The sequence below is a fragment of the Zalophus californianus genome, chromosome 8 (assembly GCF_009762305.2).
Source record: "Zalophus californianus isolate mZalCal1 chromosome 8, mZalCal1.pri.v2, whole genome shotgun sequence".
Classification (NCBI taxonomy): Eukaryota; Metazoa; Chordata; class Mammalia; order Carnivora; family Otariidae; genus Zalophus; species Zalophus californianus.
Genome location: NC_045602.1, coordinates 26,005,965 through 26,021,320, shown reverse-complemented (window position 1 = coordinate 26,021,320; position 15,356 = coordinate 26,005,965). Strand labels below are relative to the sequence as shown.

Sequence of the window (15,356 nt, the reverse complement as noted above, 5' to 3'; positions counted from 1 at the left end):
CCACCTCTTTCTTTCTTCTTCTTTTTAGAGCAGGGTTTCTCAATCTTGGCTCTGTTGACAACTTAACACCAAATAATTCTTTGTGGTGGGGGGCTGTCCTGTGTATTGTGGGGTGTTTAGTAGCATCCCTGGCCTCTTATCTACTGGATGCCAGTAGCATCTCTCAGTCATGACCATGAAACGTATCGACATGGGGATGTCTCCTCTACTCAATCCCCCAGTTAAGAACCATTGTTTTATGGGGACCAGCCGTCCCAGTTTGCCCTGGACTGAGAGATTGGTCACAGTTTCAGTTCTACAAGCAGGATAGTTGGGGACCAAACAGGGATGCTTGGTCACCCTAAGTGAGATCTCATCTCCTGCTTAAATAAAGTGTGTGGAAGGAGAGGGCATGGTGTTGATAATGTCCTGGCAGTCTGCAGTTTCCTTAAGCTGGTGCTACCCCCTCAGTACATCCACCGAAGACTCCTCTCGTCCCCCACGTAGCCTGCATGGGGCACAGGGGAGTGACTCACTACAGAGAGGCTGGCTGTTCCAGGACTACAGAGGACCAGAGGGAATGCTGGTGTGGGTGTGCATGTGTGTGTGAGCCGGGAGGCACAGTTGGGTGCTGACCACAGAGAGCTCATTGGCACCGCCCAGGTGGGCCATTTGCTTGTGCCCACCAGAAGGTAATGGATACCGGAGGGGGAAGGTTTGCAGCTCTGTGTCAACTTGGCCCAGGTCCTGTAAGGTGTGGGGTTTTTAATTTATTTGATATTTTGAAATATCCTTAATGACTTACTCTGATCACTTATCAGGGCCTTTTCCTGGGAGAAACAAGCAAAAGAAGAACCTCAGAAATGGTTTGTTAACAGGATAATTTTTGTTGTGCTGCTGAGAATACACTTGCAACAGTAATGAAGATTTTCGTTCTTGGCAAACTTACAACACACTCCTAAAACACATCATTTGTCTCTCTGCCTTCTGCTCTTGGTGCCAGTCGTAGGCCCATCCACAGGAAGAAAACGACTGAGCTCTGCAGACGGCACAGCCGAGGTCAGATGCCAGGTTTTGGTTCCGGGTCACTGGGCTCCATGGTTCGTGACCACTCTGTTCCTCCGGGCTGTGCAAGAATGAGTCCTCTGTGTAAGTGCTGAGTCCAGGCTGCAGTAAACCTGAATGGTAAAATGATCAGTGTAGAGGGGGAAGGTGTGACTCATTTCTGTCGCCATGGCTCTGACCGCGGCCCTTACTCCTTCTCTGCCGGCCACAGGGGGGCCTGAAGCAGGTTCTGGGAGGTGGTGCTTAAGACCACAGGTCACCTGGCCACAGGGCCCTCCCCTGGCTGATATCTGCATGTGCCTTCCTCTGTGCTCTTTGACACAGCTGTTGGCAGTGTGGTTTCCTGCCTAAGATTGTTTGCGTTTTCCTCGGTTATGTAAACTGGTGGCTTTTGCCAAGAACTCCCTGTGCCCTGGAGCTCTGGGCGGCTTTTTTCCTATTGGCCGGCCAAGTTTCGGTTTTTTTTTGGGAGGTGTATTTTTTCAAGCTGCTGAGCACTGATACATGTTAGTGTCTTTTGGGAGTGAGGTACCTGGAGTTCAGGGACCCAACCGGTAACAATGACAGCAGATGAGTTGGTTTTCTTTGTGAACGGCAAAAAGGTAAGAAGGAGCCAGCCTTCCATCTGACTTCTCTGCTCCCCCCGCTTCCCGCCCAGGGGCAGATGTCTGTGCTTTGGAAGAGGCTGGTTCTATTCTTTCTCTTTCATCTCCTCTCTCACTCATTCCCCCTCTCTTTCTCTCCCACCAAAGTATTGCTGCATTTTGGGTAACATTAGGGCAAGAAAACCTTCTCAGAGCTGGAAGACAGGCAAGACACTCCCGGGGCAAAGAAGTGCAGGGGGAGGCGAGCGAGAAGAGAGGCTTGAGCCCCCACCCAGTGTGCAGCAGCTGAGACACTGGCCCGAAGCTAGAAAGGGGCACAGGGTCCTCGGTGAGACTGGAGGTCACCCACCACGCCTTCAACTCTGTGTTTAATCCAATATGTCCTCCGGCTTTTGTTGTTTTCTTTGCTGAGAGAAGGAACAGGAACTTGTTTTCTTGCTAATCCCAGGGTATAAGATAGACATAGCGTTTGACGCTGGTATTTCATGCTTAATGGGACAGCTAACTTGTGTGAGGACATTTACTAACATCTTGTGGCAAGTGACAATTTTTTTTTTTCATAAGGGGCATGTTTCTCCCCTTCCTCTCCTTTAGTACTGCATGTAAATATTTCAAGTCTCTTACTTTGATAAAAATTGTCCACTTGGATGAACTTTATTGGTGTGCAGGGACATGGGGGGTGGGGGGACAGAGGGTGACTTCAGACATGGGTACCAGTACTCCAGGCCCTGCAAGGCTGTGAATCTTTGCAAATTTCACCGCAGGTGCCGGGAGGGAGGATGCAAGCTCATTGCATTGTCCCCATACCCCTCCCTCCACCACTGCTGAGGTGCTCCAGTCTGCTCTAGCTCCCCGGTCAGGAATGGAAGGGACAGGAGAAGGGTAGCCATAGTTGTCCCTTGTAAATGGCCATATGGACAGCGTGAGTGATGATTGTGCCCAAGGGGCCCCCAAAGAAGGGTAGTTTTATTTGTTTTGTTCTATTGGCACTTTTGCATTGAGAAATTGGGTGATGTTTGAGGTAATTTTCAAGAGCTAAAATGCGCTTCGTGGGGCATCTCGTGCTTAAATTGTCAGGATGTGTCTGGTGACTAGCCGGGGAATTCCATGAGCCACGGCAACATTAGTGCTCCGAAGACCCTTGGGTTCAGTGTGAGGGGTGCCACCAGGAGGCGCTGAGGGTGCGGTCAGCCATGTTCTTCCAGGTTCCTTGTGTCTCTCCATGCCAATCTCTTTTCAGGATTGGCATCTGGCAGCAAACCAAGAGGTAGGGTATAGCTTCCCTGCTGTCGGTCGTGAAACTTTTGCACCCAGCATTTCCAGCAACTTTGTTGCATTCAGCGATTGCCTTGGAGAGACTCAACAGCTGAGTTGACTTTCTAGAGGTGTTATTTACACAAAGCATCTTCAGTGGAATTTTTCTAAGCAGTTTTTACGTTAAGTGAGCAGCTGGATTCAGTGACTTCCAAGGCCACATCTTACTCTAAGATTATCTTATTTATCATGCTATCAATTCGTGTTAGACAGGACAAGTTTCTGCTCTTCCTTAGGGAGGGTGTGCTGTGATGCCCTGGACATGAAAAGGAGCGTTTCAAGGTAAATCTGCCTTGGCGAAGTTGTTTCCCCCTGTGTCTTAGATCCACTTTAGGAAAGCAATTTAACATTTTTAGGTGGTATCGTCATATCAGACCCTACTATCTCTGGAAGCTTTTACAATGTCAGTCTCTGTGATGCATACTCATGTTTGTAATTTATTAGCCTGTGGCCTCTTGAGAAACTGCTAGAAAGGTGCGAAGGAGTGATGAGGTGAAAGCAGAGCTTTGCAAACAAGACCAAGCAGGAATTCCCAGTCAGATCAAGGGTGGCTGTGAGTGTGTTTCCGTTTCTATTTCCAAGATCTTGCTGGATCTAGATCTTCTGGTACTGGATATTGTGCAGAGAAGTTACCAAAGAAGCTGTTGGGATGGGTGACTCACTCTTAAATGTAAGCCTCTTATTCTCCCCGTTTCAGGCTGTCCAGGACTCTGTCTCTACCGACTGGGGTCCTGGAGAGGGTCCTGGAGAGGGTCCTGATGCCAACAATCAAATATCTCAGGGGCCTTCTGTGCGGGTGATGGGTCTTGATAACCATCATTCCGTGTCTTCTGTTCTAGAGTCAGAGTTGTAGGGAAGGAAGGAGCTGCCCAGGATTTTGGTGTTATTGTAGGGACATTCTGGTGGGCGGGATTCTAGAATTTCTGAGCAGTCGCTCTCTGTTTAGAGGAGATTGCGGCGCACGGAGGAGTCTGGCAGATTTGGCGTGCGGGGCGCAGCTAAAGGTGTCCAGGAAGGATCCCCAAAAAGCAGGTGGCAGCTACAGAGAGCCTCATGGTGGCTTTGACTCACTCACTCACATTTACGAGCTCCCCCCAAGCCTGCGCCTGCGGGGTATGTAGGCACTGGGTGAATATGATCTCTAAGAAGGGGCCAGGCACCTGCCCCTCGGGACCTTCCGGACCAGTTAAAGAGATGGATTATAATTAGGTGAAGTAATATATTACAAAATGTATTTTATAGAAAATGATTCCCATGAAATGCTCTTTTCAGATATCCTTTTTAAAAATTTATTTATTTTAGAGGGAGAGGGAGAGAGAGAGAATGTGCACACATGAGAGTGGGGAGAGGGGCAGAGGGAGAGAATTTCCAGCAGACTCCTGTGCAGAGCCTGACATGGGGCTCCATGCCACAACCCATGAGATCATGACCTGAGCTGAAATCACGAGTCTTAACCGGCGGAGCCACCCGGGCGGCCCCTCTTTTCAGATATTCTTAAACCACTTAGCACAGCGCTGACACCTAGCAGGTGCCCAGTTAATGAGGACAGAATGAATGCATGAGTATTAAAAGCCCTTAGAAATCCTCTACTGAGGAGATTGATTTTTTAAACTTTTTTTTGTGTTTTGAAATTATTTTAAATGTACAAAAAAGTTGCACGAAGAATACAAAGAAATATAGACTACTCACATTCACTAACTGTTCACATTTTGCCACATTTGCTTTATCATTATCTCCTTCATGTTCTCTCCCCCCGTACATATACACACACATGAATAGGTGTTTATGTGATACACACATGTATTAGATATGTACAGATATATTTATAGATATATATGTAGATATGTAGTTGTATGTAAGTACCAAAATAATTTTATACATTTATTTATGTATATAATCAATAGAAATAAGTACATAAAATATAAAATTTTCTTTCTGAACCATTTGTGGGTAAATTTCCAATATCATGCCCTTTTACCCCTTAAACCAAGAATAAGAATATTCTTATAGACCCAGTCTCTATAAAAATCAGGAAATCTAGTGTTGACATAATACCATTATCTAATCTATAGCCCTTCTGCAATATATTCCAATTTTCCCAATAATGTCATTTATAACTTTTCCCCCAAGCCCGGAACACAGGGTCATACTATGCAGTCAGTTGCCATGTCTCTTAAGTTTCCTTTAAGCTGGAACAGCTCTTTACCTTTCCTTGTCTTTTGTGACATTGATGTTTATGAAGAGAACAGGCCACTATTTTGTAGAACATCTCTCATTTTGAGTGTGTGTTATGCTTTCTTATAATTAGATTCAGAGTCTGCATTTTGGGCAGAAATGCTAGAGAAGTGGTAAGTGTTTCTCCGTGCATTACATCGGGAGGCACAGGATGTCAGTTTCCCCTACTATTTGGAATGTGAACTTTGACTGCTTGGTTAAGGTGGTATCCATCAGTTTTCTCTACTGTAAGATAATTTTTTTACTCTTTATAGTTAGTAAATAATCTGTGAGAAGATACTTTGAATCTATGTGAGTATCTTGATCATTAAACTTTCACCCACTAATTTTAGCATCCATTGATGATTCTAGACTGGCTCAGTTATTGGGCTGATTGCAAAATATTCATTAGTTGGCATTCCTCTGTCAGGCAGACTTTACTCTTCTCTCCAATTTGTTTCTTTATTAGATATCACTTTGGACTTACAATTTTAATCTTACTGAATGGGTTATAACCCATTAGAGCTATTATTTGTTTTGATACTTAAATCTTATCAGAACAATCTGCTGAACCCAGCATCTCCTAAGCTCATATCCCCAACAAAGTGTTGTCCTTTGGAATACCCATTGGCATCCTGTTCAGAGAAGGTTCCATGGCATTTGCTGGCCCAACCCTGCAGCCATGAGAGTGGCACAGCCATTCTCTGTATGAATGCAAGGAAGGTTGGACCACTCATGGCTGGGGTGATATAAAAAGCCTTTGCCAGGGAAGCGTTTGGGGTCTTCTAAGTCAAGACGCAGGTGGAAGAGGAATGGAATGGTCAAAGGCACAGAGTCAGGGGTATACATTGTATTTTCTCCAGAGTGTGAGGACCAGGTTCACAGGGAGGTAGGAGGGGAAAAGGCTGAAAATGAAGATTAGAGACCGTATGGAAAAGGGCCTTGGAAGACAGCCTAGGGAACTTGGATGTTACCTGGCATATGTGGGAAGTCACGGAAGGCACAGAGCAGGGGACTGATGTGATGAAAGCTGAGCTGGAAGACGAGCAAGCAACAGCTCAGGGGGAAGGCAGTAAGCCAAGAGGCTCTTCCTGCCATTTCCAAGCAAAGTGATAGGGATCTTTATTTGTGCATTTATGACTTCTCCAAGCGAAAAGAAATAGCTTCCTGTGTGAACTTTGTCCCCAGGACTTTGAACAAACCAGACTTGTGGGGTATAATCTTGAAGGGAAACTAATTTGATTTTCTACTTTCCTTTAAGCTTTTTTCAGGGGGCAAATTCTGGCAGTTTTATGGCTTTCTGGATTCAATAAAAAAATCCTATGGCCACTTCTGAGTTTCCATACACAGCCTCAGGTCAGGATAGAGAGGTGGGGTTAGCAAAAAAAGTTCTCATTTAATCAGTGCTGGTGGAAGATACCTTCCCATCACCGGGAACATTCAGTTGCAAGTCTCATGACACACGGGATGTGCTTTTCTCTGGCCAATGGCCCTTCCTCAGCCTCCAGTTCTGGGAGGTCCACTCCACACAGACTCTGTTGGAGGTCCCAAGTCTTCTGTAGTCAGTGTTTGGGGGATGTTTGAAACACCTCCATGTCAGCTCTCGCTCTCTCTTGCATGGCCTACACCAGGTCCATAGCCAACACTTCACATCCTCTGCCCTCCCAGACTCTGGGAGTGCACACCAATCCTAACACTGCCATTTCTTCTTCGGCACCTCTGGTAAGCCTGTCTCTAGCTTTTAGATATGCCAGACCGCCATATCCCCTGTCCTACTAAGGCTGTGTGTTAGCTTCACCTGTAGGGCTATGGAAGCCCCCTCACGAAGGTTGAGGTGTGAGGCAGATACCTCCTTTCCTCAACCCTAGGAAGATGGAAGACTCATAGTGCCGCTCTCTCTAAAGAATCTCTTGTCACATATTCTCTCTCCTTAACCATCCCAGTCACCCAACCCCTATTACCCTTCATAACATATGATGAGTATGAGTAGTGACACAGGTTTTTGTGGATTTCCTTTGACTCTTTGCATCGGAAACTGGCACCTGACTTTGTAGACAAGCTTTCCATCTTATTAAATAAACCATTTGTGGACTCTCAACCAAATGGGTTGAGATTTCTCCATTTCTCCTCCATGTCTGACATGTGTCTTGTTGTTGGCTCTGGTAACCCAACACTTGGAATACTCCGCTGTGAGCACAGGCCAACAGACCAGCCCCCTGTTCTCTGAGAATGTACATGCCAGGGGGCACAGCTAGATATCTGCATGCTGCCATTTTTAGCTGTCCCTGGTGTGATCCAGCAGCTGGAAATGAGGTGACATGTTTGATTTGAAGGGGGCTCTGCCTGGGTCAGCCCAGCGTGCCGGGTGCAACACCTGAGCCCTCTGGGGTGGGTCCAGAGCTGAGCACTGATGTGGAAGGTCAGAATTGGGGAATATCAGCATGCACACAGTTCGGCTCATAGTTAATATGTTCATTCCTATGGAATTGTCCAGAAAAAGACCTTCATTTTCATGATACTTTGAGCACATTCCTATTAACTCCACAAATTCTTGGGCGAGACAATGGCTAAGTATACCTAGGATACATGTTTCTTTTGTTTTTGTTCTTATAGGTGGTGGAGAAAAATGCAGATCCAGAAACAACTCTTTTGGCCTACCTGAGAAGAAAATGTATCCTGACTTTGGAGTGGGGGTGTGTGGGGGGGCAGTGGGAACTCATTCTCTAGGCCTTATATCATTTTCTAGTGACTGTGGGAGGCCATGAAATGTGGAGGACAGAGCCCTGGAGTAGGGCTCTAGACCCCTGCTAAGACCCCCGCGTCTTAGTTGCAGCTCTGTCACTCAGCAGCTCTGTGACCCTGGGAAGTCTTTTGAGCTCTCCAGGTATAAAATTATCGACTGTTGATTGAGAGTATTATTTTTGATGTTTCTTAAGATCTCTCCCAGGTAAGACTCCATTGATGCCAAGGGTTAATCCCGGGCCTGTAAAATGAATAGCTGTGAAAGGCCCTCATTAGCCCTGGTAAACTCTGTGGCCATGGCCCTCAGGAGGAGTGGGCCTTCCTCAGGAGATCTTTGCTGATCCATAAAGGGCTTCCTCGAGAATCTTTCCGGTTCTGTGAAGGTGGAAGGGATGTCAGAAGAAGGCATGTTTGTTGGGAGAGGACGCCTGAGTGGGGAAATGTGTAGAGGTACCTTCCATTGTGGAGATGGCGGACACTGGGAGGCAAGGGACAGGGGGCTCCTGAGCACTTACTGTACATAGGTGGAGTTCAAGGTAATTTTCATGGGTGATCTCACTGATCCCCACAGCAATTCCTTTGACAGAGGAGGAAGTGAGGTTGACTCATGAGAAGGGACCTGCTTCTTGCTCGTATTCTGGGCCAATCCTGGCAGAACCCGGACTAAAGCCTAGAGCCATGCTCTTAATCTTCCAGTCATACTGGAAACTCTTCAGGGTTGGTCATTGGGATAATGCTCATCCTGACTTCTACTAACAAATTCCTCTCACTCCCGGAGTCAGGGATGGTCTGTGGCTCATGCAGGTGCCCTACTTGAGGACAGCAGAGTATTGTTTCAGTACCCACAGAAACAAGCCCATGGCCTTTCCTCTGGTTCACTCACCTCTTAACAAATGGTGTCTGGCTCCAGCATACTTTGTCTGGGATTTTCCATCAAGAGGGCAAGTCCAGAGTTTCACGGCCCATGAACCCAGTGGCTCTTTTGCAGGGGAGGAATCAGTTGGTAGGATTGGGAAACTGCACAGAACCCCACTGCTGGGGGGTCTGAGAAGAGAGGCACATTCTCAGAGATTGTGGACACCAATGTTCGTTTTCTGGTGCAGTTTTGAAGGCCCGAAAGCCTCAGATAATCCCAATCATAGCAGTTGCTAGTTTAAAGGTCAAATCTGAGATGAAATCCAAAACTGAAAGTTTTCACAGAAATGAAGGTCAGATGGCTTTTTGTTGACTGTGGTGAGAGCTTATTTCTGAGAGTTCTGGGAAAAAGGAAAAACCCCAGGCTTGACTTCTACACCGGCTTCCAAAAAAATCCCCCGGCTAGAAGATGTTGCTAGACTTTGAGCTATTAAGTTGTCTGAACTACTGCTAACTGCAGATATTCTGATGAGTCAGGAGAATTCCTTAGGATAGAGAGCTCCTCCCAGATGTGTTTTAGAAGAGGTTTTTAGAATTGTGTCTGGGCCCTCCCACCAGGTGAGCTGAGTGACCATGTTGCCTTGCTGGGCTCACCTTACCTCCTGGGCCTCAGTTTGCTTTGTTTTGTTTTAATCTGTGGGGAAATAGGAGCTCCTACCCTACCCGCTCCCAAAATTATTGTGAAGATCAAATAGGTCCATGGGTATAAGTATTTTTCAAGTGTAAGATGCTATGTCATTGTTTAAAGACTAATGTCCAGCATATTAAAGGTAATAAGTAAATATTTCTGAAATGACTGAATAATCAAACCATTCATGGCTATCTAGAATTTGTGATGAATTTTCATTTCATTTTGCAAATGTGGGAAGCGACCAGCAATACTGACCTCCATCTTCAGTAGAGAGCCGGATGGCTCAGAGGCCTGCAGCCTGTGGGAAGAGCAGCAACGGAGCCTGTGTGTCTCAGGGAAATTGCAGTGCTGCCTTCTAGAATAGTCTAGTACTGAGGCACGTTAACAGACTCAAAGTTATCAGACTATTTCTGCAAGTATATGTAAGAGATGGCTCCAATCCTGGCCCCCCCGACCTCAAAGATTATCTTCATTTTCATTTCTGGTCACATATCCTGTGGGTGGGTATTCAAAAGCCCCTGGTCCAACCCTAATTTTGGTTCCTGGACTTCATCAACCCAAAAGGTCCAAGGTGACAAGTCGGGACTCAGTAGGTCCCAGAACAGATCAGTGTCTCTGTCTGGCCCAAGTGGCTTCATTGTGCACCCAGCTGCAGTGACATGAGGGCTACCCCATGTGCTCAGCCTTAGAGGTGCCTGATTCACCTGCCCAGGGAGACCATGGGGTTGGGAGCCTCTAAGACCGTGGCAGGAAGACCCCGATGCCAGGAAACATCTCCTGGATTGGAGAGCAGTAGGACTCCAGTCCTGGAGGATACTTGGATGCTGCCCAATGGGACCCTGATGCCTTTCGTCATCTGTGCAGTGGAGATGGTCCCATTCTCTGCCTTCTGGGGCACAGTGCAGACTTTCTGGATGAGGGAGCCGGGTGGGTCTGCTGCCTCCTTGGGTTGAGGGGCCCGATCCTGTGTGTGGCAGTGGATGGCTCTGTACTTCCAGCTCTGCCCACGCACTTCCCAGCAGCCCAGCAAAGACTCTTCTGTGAATTCATGTTCCTTAACCCTTGATCATCCAGTGCGGCTGAGCGGGACCAAGCTGGGCTGTGGAGAAGGGGGCTGTGGGGCTTGCACTGTGATGCTTTCCAAGTATGATCGTTTCCAGAACAAGATTGTGTATCCTTTGCCCACTGGCTGATTGTCCATGCCAGGACTGTGAGGCAGGGGTCAGGATGTGAGTGAGTGTGTGCATGTGTGTGTGCATGCCACGTGTGACTTTTCTAAGATCCAGACTCATTTCCAATCCCGTGAAATCCTTCAGTCAGTCTCCACTGCCTTCGGGAGAAAGTCCAATTTCTGTGCTTAGTGCTCGATGCCCCTCATGGCATGCCCCATCTTTCCTTTCCAGCTGTCTCTCTCAGTGGGCCCAGTGCTCCAACCTTGCAGGGACAATTGTGAACTACTGACACTCTCTGCCTACTCATTTCCTGGTCTTTTTTTTTTTTTTTAAGATTTTATTTTATTTATTTATTTTGAGAGCAAGAGAGAGCACAAGAGGGGGTAGGGTCAGAGGGAGAAGCAGACTCCCTGCCGAGCAGGGAGCCCGATGCGGGACTTGATCCCTGGACTCCGGGATCATGACCTGAGCCGAAGGCAGTCGTTTAACCAACTGAGCCACCCAGGCACCCTCCTGGTCTTTGCATAAGCTGTTGCCCAGGTCTTGAATGTCCTTTCTTCTTGGACTTCTCCACCTGGCTAACTCTTGCTAGCTCTTTAGGACTGGGCAAAATGTCACCTCCTCCAGGAAGCCTTCCTTGACCCCCCAAGATTGGGTTAGGTACCCCATGTCTGTGCTGGTCCCACAGCACTCTGTGCTCAGCCCTCCTGAAACACTCACCATAGCTGTTTAAATTGCATCTTCACTCTGTCTTCACACGTTTTCCCAGGATGACCACAGGCTATTGAAGAACATCTTACTCACCTTTATTTCCTCAGCCCTCAGCAGAGTGCCTGGCATGTGATTGACCCTCAGGAACTGATATTGCTTTTATAAGCGGATAAATGGTGAATAGAAAAATGGACATCAAGAAGCTCTGTTTAAGGGGTTGCTGTCTCATGTTTCCTGGGGATCACCCCCTCCTTTTTCCCCCACAGAGGATAGGAGACAAAGGGTAAGAGCAGGGGAGCAAAAGTGACTGGAGGTCCTGAAATTGAAGAGGCTAAGGAAGGGCCCTGCAGAGAGAGGAGCAAGCACTGGGCCTGGAACCTGCCAGAAATTTCCTCTTGACTCAGCCTCCAGGGTCGGGCTGAGTATTGCGGTGGCTGAGGGTTACCCCGGCCCCATGTTCCAGCTCAGAGGCCCAATGCCCGACAGAACTCTGCAGGGGCTTGTGCCTCACTGAGGTGGGCGGAGCTTCCTTTGTTGTTAGCCCAGAGGCCTGGGTAGAGAGGCAAGGACACCCTTGGAAGAGCCCAGAATGTAATGTAGAGTGAGGGGTCGTGACAAAGCATCTCAAAGTCTCTGATGGCCCGAGTCAACAACGGAATGACCTTAATCTGGGGCTCCAGCCACTTTTCTGCCAATGCCTGCCTGGCCCCCATCTGCTCTTTGCATCATGTTGCCGTGACAACCGTGGAAGGCATAGGAAGCACCAAGTTGAGGCTGCATCCTGTGCAGGTAACTGGAGGCAAGGGAGGGTCATGCCAGGGCTGCAGGCTTTTTTGGGCTGTGAGGCTGAGTGTCACTGCCTGGGCAGGAGGCACTGTGGTCCAGCCACCTCCCTCATCTCCACCTGGGGTGGGGGGGTGGGGGCTGTGAGGCAGAAAGATGAGGCCCTGAGCCTGAAGCTCCCTCCTGTGGCCGCCGTAAGCGTGACATTGCATGACCCTGAGGGAACCACGAGGTCAGCCAGATCTGGTGGCCAGGGCTGGCCGGCTATGCCAGACCTGGAGGAAGGAGGGGCAAGGGACTGCCTCACGCAGCCCCTCCCTGCCCCGGCCCCCAGGTGTGCTTAGGAAACCCCCCCCCCCCGCCGTCTCAGGTTCAAGATTCCAAATGCTCTGTGCCCTTGATTAAAAAGCCCCCCTACTCCCTGCTCCCTCGAATGGTGATCCCCTTGCTCCTCCGGAGTGTCACCTGCAGGTAATATGGATGTGGGCTGCTAGGCCTCCACCCCATTAACATGGAGGTTAGTAAGGGCTTAATAAGAGGATAGAGGCATCGGAGTGTCTGACCAAGGCTTTTTTTCTGATGGTATCAGGCTGCCCGTCAATGGATTGAAATTAGGAACCAAGAGTGGACAGTAATCTGGGAGGTTTTGTGGCGAGAAGCAGGATACTCCTAGGCAACTTGGCAACACATGGAAACAGAATACTGTGGGAAGGAAAGGCCATTGTTTCCAGTGATTTTCGTACGGAGAAACTGAGGCAGGGGGTGTTCCAAACATGACAGTCACAGAAGGTGCCCGAGGCAGGCCCGTTGGCCACTTGAGGAGACCTGTTGCTCAGATCGTGCCTTCCTTGGGCACCTTATGTGGGTGCCAGGCCAGGCCCTCGGGCTGAGCCAGGGGAGGGGAGGGGCAGCTTGAACGAGTCCTGTGAGGTCACAGCACGTAATGCGTCATCTCTACAGCTTCATTCCTTAGGCAGCAGAAGGGGAAATTACTAAACTTGTCCAACCTGCAGGAGATGTGAAAGGGTTAATTCGGACTTGTAATTTGAAACAAGCAGATGAAGACAGAACAGTTTAAACACAGGGACCGTAACTGAATAATCCACTAAACCCCTCTCTTTCCAATGGTACAGATTCTTATTCCGCACGCACTTGTTTTGGCCTCAAGTAACTTGTAGAGCCGGATTCCGCTTCCCCTCGTCCATTGGTTTTTCTCCTTGTGGTTCCTAGGACATGACACTTTGCTCATGTTCCTCCCACCTCCAGGCTGGTGCCCGGTGCTGGCTCTGGGCCTGCTGAGTTCCTAATTGCTGCAGTGCTCTCAGGGCTGGGGCCGGGTCCCTTCCGCTCTCCTTCTGCACACCACCCGCCCCTGCCCCCGCCACCTGGCAAGTTCAGTACCATCTACGGGCGAATGGCACTCCCGTTTATGTCTTCAGCTTTGACCTCTCTTCAGAGGTTAGATTCATATTTCCAACTGCCTACTTGACATCCTATATGGATGTCTATCTCAAACTTCCCAAACCCTATTTTTTCCCTTTCTTCCCCAGTCTTCCTCCATCTGAGTTAATGGTGAAAGCATCTGCCCAGTTGCTCAAGATAAAAACCTAGGAGTCACCTTTGATTCTCTCTCTCCTGCACCACACCAATCCATTCAGACGTGGTGTCTACTTTACTTCCAAACCCTATGATGAAGCCTTCCTTTTGTTTCCTCTGTTACTGCTTGGTCTGAGCCACCATCCCCTTTTGCCTGGACCACTGTGTCCTGGTCCCCATTTCTACTCTTGTCCCCTGTAACCTGCTCATTCCCTACCCACAGCTAGAGCAATTCTTTTTTTTTTTTTTAAGAGAGAAAGAGAGAGCAGGGCAGGGGCAGAGGGAGAGGGAGAGGGAGAATCAGGGGCAGAGGGAGAGAGGGAGAGAGAGCAGGGCAGGAGCAGAGGGAGAGAGAGCAGGGCAGGAACAGAGGGAGAGAGAGAGAATCTTAGGTAAGCCCCTTGCTCAGCGCAGGGCCTGACATGGGGCTCGATCTTATGACCCTGAGATCATGACCTGAGTCAAAATCAAGAGCTGGACACTTAACCCACTCAGCCACCCAGGTCCCCCTAGGGTGATTCTTAACAAACATAATTAGATCATATACACTCTTCCCTGATCCAAGTCATGTTATTAAACTCAACATAAAATTCACCTCTTCAGAGTGGCTGTTTCTGAGCACTCCCAAGTGACCACTGGTCATTCTGGGTCCCGTCAGCCTCTACTAAATCTCTACATAGCATTGACCTCCACCTGGAATTTTCCTTTTTCTTTTGTCAGTAGTTCCCCTACTAGCCTTACGAGACTGGTGATCTCGTCTCTCTTCTTCATTGTTCTGTCTCCAGTGCCTTTACCATGCCTGGCACGGAATAAGTTCTCAGTAAATATTTATAAAATGGATGAACATATATGTGAGGCACTGGAAATACAGTACTTTAGCAATTTTACTTAAGTACCAAGAGAGACTCCCAAGAGACAAAATAATAATAATAATAATAATAATAATAATAATATGGACCTGGAGAATCTCTTGTACTAAAAATCTTGCAGAGTTTGAATGACAATTCTGTGACATTCAATGCATATGGCATATTTCCAAATTCTTATGTCCCCATGGACTCCAAGTATTGCCTTCATTTAAGAATGTAGTGATATTCTAGTTTGGAAAAAAATGCATTCGTTTGGTTCTTAATAAATGTTGGTTGTGCTGGATTGCAGGCTAGTGTATTAAAAGAACATAAGACCGCTCTTCCATTCACCGTGTGTGTTCTTGGCTAAATCTCTCAAATCTCTGGGCTCGCTTCCTCCTCTGTCCAATGCAGAGAATGGAGGGTGAGAAGCCCTTCTCGTTCGAATGGTCACTGTTCTTTGAAGAGACTTTCTTATGAATAACCAACATTGGTTGACCATCTGCTATGTGCCAAGTATAATAACGTTAAGAGTTTAACATGAATTATCTCATTAAATCCTCACCACAGCTCCAGAGATAAGTCCTAGGGTGGTCGTCATCATACAGGTGAGGAACCTAGGACTCCAAAGAGGCTTGGTGACTGGCCAAGGCCACCGTGGGCACCAGGACTGACTTCATGCAGGGGCCGCCCCTCCACCCTGCCTGTCGACATGGACGGGCTTCTGCTGGGTCACCTAGAGAGCCTGACAGAGCTTCTGCCAACACGTGGGTCTATGTCG

General features: G+C 48.1%; 1 protein-coding gene across 1 annotated transcript in view; it reads left to right on the top strand.

The window, feature by feature from the left end:
* Positions 1-1,384: 1,384 nt before the first annotated feature.
* The window catches only part of XDH (xanthine dehydrogenase), a 59,089-nt gene continuing 45,117 nt past the window's right edge, over positions 1,385-15,356 (top strand). The window contains exons 1-4 of the mRNA XM_027620817.2: positions 1,385-1,646; positions 7,791-7,848; positions 10,540-10,636; positions 12,029-12,137. Of these exons, the coding sequence (XP_027476618.1) occupies positions 1,605-1,646; positions 7,791-7,848; positions 10,540-10,636; positions 12,029-12,137 (306 nt within the window). The 5' untranslated portion in view covers positions 1,385-1,604. The remainder of the gene's footprint in view (positions 1,647-7,790; positions 7,849-10,539; positions 10,637-12,028; positions 12,138-15,356) is intronic.